General features: G+C 44.2%; 2 protein-coding genes across 5 annotated transcripts in view; one reads left to right on the top strand and one right to left on the bottom strand.

Moving 5' to 3' along the window:
* ATG4A (autophagy related 4A, cysteine peptidase) overlaps window positions 1–174 on the bottom strand; it is a 12,152-nt gene extending 11,978 nt beyond the window's left edge. For both annotated transcript variants that reach the window (XM_010569013.1, XM_010569015.1), the window contains exon 1: window positions 56–174. In XM_010569013.1, coding sequence (XP_010567315.1) covers window positions 56–65 — 10 coding nt within the window. In that variant the 5' untranslated portion in view covers window positions 66–174. The remainder of the gene's footprint in view (window positions 1–55) is intronic.
* A 167-nt stretch (window positions 175–341) lies between these two features.
* Window positions 342–6,167, top strand: part of PSMD10 (proteasome (prosome, macropain) 26S subunit, non-ATPase, 10) — a 60,899-nt gene continuing 55,073 nt past the window's right edge. The window contains exons 1-5 of one of the 3 annotated variants that reach the window (XM_010569010.1): window positions 342–468; window positions 614–712; window positions 1,734–1,880; window positions 1,987–2,153; window positions 3,170–4,224. In XM_010569010.1, the coding sequence (XP_010567312.1) occupies window positions 355–468; window positions 614–712; window positions 1,734–1,880; window positions 1,987–2,153; window positions 3,170–3,323 (681 nt within the window). In that variant the 5' untranslated portion in view covers window positions 342–354 and the 3' untranslated portion in view covers window positions 3,324–4,224. Of the gene's footprint in view, window positions 469–613; window positions 713–1,733; window positions 1,881–1,986; window positions 2,154–2,868; window positions 3,139–3,169; window positions 4,225–6,167 lie in introns of those variants that run through there. The other 2 variants (XM_010569011.1, XM_010569012.1) reach the window with 2 other exon arrangements.

Raw genomic sequence — 6,167 nt, 5'->3', positions numbered from 1 at the left:
AGCCCTCCCCACCCGCCCCCGGGAGAGGCCTCACGCCGCCGCCGCCGCCCCTCACCTGACTCCATCCTCCCGCTGTCACCATCCTCCTCCTCCTCCTCGCCCCGACACGGAGGCACAACACGGCCGCGGCGCGGGGCACCCTGGGAGGTGTAGTCCCGCCCGCCGGCGGCAGCGCGCCGCCTGGCCGCCCGCTGGACTACAAATCCCATCGGCCTTCGCGGGACGAGGGGGCGAGAGGAGCGGGCCGCTAGGTGCGATTGGCTGGGTTGGCCCCCGGCGCCTTTCTGATTGGCCGGCGAGCGCGCCGAAGCGCCGCCCCTGTCGGCAGGGGGAGGCGGCGAGGCGGCCGTCAGCATGGAGGATGCCGTGTCCGACGTGGGGATCTGCAACCTGGCCTACGCCGGGCGCCTGGAGGAGCTGCGGGCCCAGCTGCTGCGCGACAGGGCCCTGGCCACTAAGGCCGACCAGGTCAGCCGGCTGCGGCCCTCCCTGCCCGCCGGGGCGAGAGCGGGCGGCCTGCGGGGCCGCTTCCCGCCGGGCGGCTCCTGTCACACGCAGCCCCCCTCCCCCCGCGCCCTGTTTCCCGCTCACCGCCGCTCCCTCCTTCCCTCAGGACAACCGGACCGCGCTGCACTGGGCCTGCTCGGCGGGACACACGGACGTCGCCGACCTCCTCCTCGGCCTCGGCGTGCCTGTGAACGACAAGGACGATGTGAGTGTCGCGGCCATCCCGGGACACCCCCGCTACCCCCGTGAGGGGCCGGCCCGGGGCAGCGGGAGGCCGGGGAAGTGCTGTGAACCGGTCTGTGTGGGGAATTTGGTTGCGCAGTTGCTGTCCGGAGCCTTTGCCGTCACGGTTTCGGCCGCAGAAGTGCCCCTGGCCAGCGGTCCGGTGGCGACTGGCGCTGGTCGCTTCCTCCTCTCCCTCCTCCCGTCAGTTGGGGTATCCAGTGTGGTATCTGGGAGGTTTCAAAAAGCGCACGCTGCTGTGTGCGTGCTAGGAAGGCAACCTGAAGTATTTCGCTGTTTATGTGGAAGAGGGGGTAATGAGACTTGGATGAGCCCTGCTTGTTGTCACAGGAGTTTAGGAGAACTCCTTACGAACAAAGTTGCAAAACCAGGGGGTTTTGGGTTGCTCTCGGGAGTTTTTGTGTTACCTTTATCTTGGTGTGATCCTCTTAAATATGTTGTGACGGATCACGAGGTACCCTGAAGACTTCTCATTACTGGGGAAGGCATTACAGAGTAGGTGACAGGTTCAGTTGGAAAGGAGACGGTCTGTTACTGTTCTAGACGAAGGGTTGAAATAATTACATCCATTATGAAGCATCCTAAAGGTCATCCTTAAAGAAGGAAATGTTGTCCCATCGGTTTAATTAAAGGATAAGATATAGAAAAGATTGCAGAAACTTTTGGACACCCTTTTCTGCCACTCTTACTTGTTCTTAAAAAAGCACTGCTGTTAATTCTGCAGGGGCGAAGCGCCCTGCAAGATACCATGCGTTACTGCATAACAGAAGCGATTTCTGTTATTTAACTGGCAGCTTTTGCAGGTATGTGAGAGGATGTGAGGCTTGTCTCTCTGGTGATAATCAATAATATTGAGTTTTACAGTTATAAGAGTATGTGCAGTGTGACTAATGAGTAGTCAAGTATGTATTGGGGTTCTGCTTTGTCATTTTTTTGCCTGAAACTCCTGGTTTGAATAACGTGGGTTTTTCTTGCCTCTGTAGGCTGGTTGGACACCCTTACATATTGCCGCTTCAGCAGGCCGTGATGAAATTGTGAAAGCCCTCATTGCCAAGGGTGCTCATGTAAATGCCATCAATCAGAATGGCTGTACGCCCCTGCATTATGCAGCCTCCAAAAATAAGCAGGAGGTATGTTTGCCGGTGCTGCTAGACGTGGTGTTGCTCTTGGAAGAAGTATTTAGTTGTATTAACTTTTCCTCCTCCTCCGCCCCCTCCTTTCTTTCTACATATTCAGATTGCAATCATGCTTTTAGAGAATGGAGCTGATCCGGATGCAACAGATCATTTTGAATCCACCCCATTACACAGAGCAGCAGCCAAAGGAAACCTAAAAATGGTACAGATCCTTCTGCAGCACAATGCATCTGTTAATATACGGGACTCTGAAGGAAATACTCCTCTGTAAGTAATTTTTGTTTTGCTTAATACAGCATAACCTCTATTAAATGAAACTCCATTACTTCAATTCTTTTTTTTGATTTCTCGTTGCCTTGCTTCACACCCCTGTGTAATTAAAAAGGATTTCAGAAAGTCATACTTAGTATTTTGCCTGCGTGTGTCTGTACATACTTACTTTTATTTTGTGTTACTACATCTACTTACAAAGTGTAGAACAACTTTTGTAATAATTTGGAATACATTCGGTTGCCACTAGGGGGTAGAAAGCGAGCTAATAACATCAAAGTTGGAGAAAACTGGTCTTGCAGGCTGGCCTACTCTGTCCTGCCAAGCAAGAACTGATTTTGGAAGCTTTCTTCACCTCTCTAAGGAGAATAAGTTGCAATTTAAGTGTAATCAGTCCAGTGTTTGATATTACCTTAGAGATCAATTTGAATCTGTAAAGGTGAAACCTTAGCTGCTTTGAAGTTGGTGGCAAAACTCTGCCTTGTCTACAGTGGAATCAAGGTTTTGCCGTGGAGAAGATCAAGCAGTATGTTTTAGCTATACATAAAACCCAGTGTTGTCCTGGAACATACACATTCATTATCAACATACTATGTTAAGTGGAAAAAAAACATTTGCTGCATTTGCAGTAACTCTTTACTTCAGATTATTTTTAAGCATTGTATGATTTAGTTTATCACTTTCGATTCAAATAGAGATTACTATTTTCCAGTTTCACTGTGGATTATGTGCTCCTTAGCTTTGCCGACTGCAGAGCCAAAGCCTAATCAAAAGAAGTGTCTTAGTGTTGCGAGGACAGTAGCAGGAGGAACGTTCTTGAGTTGCTTAATGACAACAGAGTGACTGGACACCAAGCTTTGGAATCTGTAGGTAGTTGGTTGCGTGTGGTTTTGTTGTTCTAGGATGTATCTCCCCCCCAACATTCACGCTGTCATTTTGACAAGGCATAATTACTGCTCTTATAAGCTTGGACCGTTTTAATAGTGGCTGTGGGTTTCTTGTTCTTATTACAGTCATTTAGCCTGCGATGAAGAGAGAGTGGAGGAGGCAAAGCTGCTAGTGTCTCATGGTGCAAGTATTCACATTGAGAATAAAGAAGAACTGACCCCACTGAAAGTGGCAAAAGGTGGCCTGGGAGCCATACTTAAAAGAATGGTGGAAGGGTAGTGGGGACTTCTGACTTGACTCTCTTTCCTGTTGCACTTGTGTTTAAGACTGCGAACTTTGTATTTTGGTAGTTCAACTAGGATGTCATGTGTGGGCATCAGCATGGTAATAAAATGTGTATCTCTAGCTTTCCTTCAAGTACAGTGCCAAAACAACTGTTTGTACTTCCTGCTAATTAAACAGTTCACTGATTTTAAAGTATTTTTCAATATCTTGCAGTTTTCTTTCAGTTAACAGTATGATCTGTATAAATGTGGTCATTCCTTCTATTTCAGAACCTACTTTAGGATTACCTCTTTCAAGCAACAGGAGCAAAAGTGCTTTAACCATGTAAAGTCAATTTTATTTTGGAAGCTTATTCTAGAGTCTTTGTTTTTTTCTCTTGGCCTTTGTGCTTTGTGTGTGGCTTTTTTTTTGGTGTTTTTTTTTGTGGGCACTGATTCTCTTCCTTCAGATGATGCTAAACCATACCTCTCCCTTTGCAGAATGCAGTTTGCTCAGTTACTTAGATAATTGTATCCATTTTTACTCTTCTTAATCTATTCAAGGGATCTCTGAGCATTTAAAGCTTTTCTGTTGTTATCTGTTGTTATCCTGTTTCTTTGAATCTTTAAATATATGTATCTGATGAAGTGCACTGGACTGCTTGCAGAATGCAGGTGCAGTTTCAGGGTTACCTTTGCAAATATACTATTACATAATGGATGGCTCTGGATACTTCTCTGGGATGTACTTCAAATCTAATTTTATTTCCTCTTGCTTCTTCTGTAGATTTCTTCTTCTGTTCTGTTTGACTCCCATTATGTAGCACTGGTGCTTGCAGTTTACCATCTTATTTTATAACAGAACGCTGGTTTAATCTTGATTTACTCATAGCAAATCCTGGTGTTAAGTTATTAGAAGGCAGAGCTAATGAGACTTGAGTCTGAAAAGTGACCTTTTGTTCTGATTTTCGTAAGATCACTTTTAACACTAGAGGGATAGATTTCCCCCTTCTGAACAAATGATGCTGATGAAATTCTGTGAAATAAAGAACTTTCCTAAACAGCAGTCTTTGGTGTTATAAAACTTTATTAAACTTACATGTAACACAAACAATATTTTCTAAATAGCTTGTACACTTGGGATCTGAACAACAAGTCAGATGAAACCCTGCCAGCCGTTACACAGTGTGGAAATAGAACATGTTCGTTCTTCAGCTGCAAAGAAAGGTTGAAATGGAAGATGACAGTTTGACTTGTAGGGATTAAGGTAATGCAATTTATTTTGATAAGCAAGACAGAAACTTACAACCAAACAAATATCTTCACCAAGTACTTTAAGTCTATCCGAGAAAGCAAAATGCAGGTTAAATTTCACTGAGCGTAACTATTGAGAGCAGGAGGGATAACTTGCCTGTACAGTAAGCTCTGGCCACGCAGACCTTGCTTGAAGGAGGAACCTGACTGAGTAAATGTTCCTTATATATTGTGCAGGCATTGCTGAAAACTTGAATTGAGAAAAGCTGAAGTTAGAATTCTGTGTTCATCCTTGATCTTTGTATAGTAAGAAAACCCCTCCCACAGCTCTCTAGCTTTGTAAATCCACTTCCCTAGGAGATGGTAGCTTGAATGTTGGCTTAATATCTGGTTTCTATATTAATGATCCCTGCTCCCTCAGGAGAAGATAAATGGGCCATGCAGCAAAGACTGTCAGAACATCTGAGGCAAATTCTGAAAAATGTTTCTGCATCCTGCATAGCTCTGCAGGGTTTTTGAGCTACACACTGTGGATCAATACCTGATTTGGCTTGTGCTTTGCCAAGAGCATCAGTGGAAAGCTAGGAACAGTGCCCCAACCTTTTTAATAAACTATTTTACATGAGAGTAGCTTCATAATGAGAACAAACATCTGCCAGAAGGCTTACAAAAATATCTCAGTATGTTAAGAAACTCCAAATAAATGTTATTTTCCTTACCTTCCTCCTCACCCCCAGCAATCTGTTTTGCTGCTTATTTTTGCTTTTTGGGTTGTTTTTTTTAATGCTATCTATTACACGCTGGTGGTTAGAAGTATGAGAGGAATTATTAGTCTAGAACTTGTGTTCGGTTGTTCTTTGTTTTTATATAAAAACATTAACATAACTTGAGCAATTTTTACTTTTTTAGCAAATGTAAGACCTGTGGTGTTCTAGGAAGATTGTATTAGCTATAGAAGTTAATTACAACTTCACCAGCATAAGCTCCTATCTTTACTGTAGCAAGTTATATAAGGAATACATGCAGAGAAAGTTGTGGAGGTGAGATTAAGGAAGGATTAAAAAATTATCATAATGACCACATAATATATTCCCCTCTTCCATCATGATAGTGCTGTTGCAGAGATGTGAAAGCTGGAAAGCTGTTGCAGTAAGAAAAATGTACCTAAGACACATATATACAGGAGACGACTAGAAGAACTGATACAACTACAGCAGTGTCGTGAAGAGAGTTGTTTATATTTTCCCACGAAGGGCAAGAGTAAAAGAATGCCTAGGAGTGTCAGAGAATAAATTCGTTAAGATTAATGCCACTGTCAGCCAAGTCATGGGCTCCTTTGGACCAATAATTGATTTGAATTATCTCATTAGGAAACACCTTTGGTAAGAAATGGCACCTGAACAGGAGTAGGTAGTACTTACTCTTCTCTTGCTGTTACTGAGCATACTTAATGTTGTAGTTCTGCATGCTTACAAAACTTTGGATGTGAATATCAGAAGTTTTCAGTGAGCTTCTAAACCTAGATTGAAGGATGTGAATTTGCGGATTTTGCTTAGCAAAATTGCCAAAAAAGTCAATAAGAGAGATGCCTGATTAAGAAGAGACT

The sequence above is a fragment of the Haliaeetus leucocephalus genome, unplaced genomic scaffold (genome assembly GCF_000737465.1).
Source record: "Haliaeetus leucocephalus isolate CR32 unplaced genomic scaffold, Haliaeetus_leucocephalus-4.0 Scaffold262, whole genome shotgun sequence".
In the NCBI taxonomy this organism is placed as follows: Eukaryota; Metazoa; Chordata; class Aves; order Accipitriformes; family Accipitridae; genus Haliaeetus; species Haliaeetus leucocephalus.
Note: the sequence above shows the minus strand (reverse complement) of the source record. Positions and strands in the feature narration are given on the sequence as shown.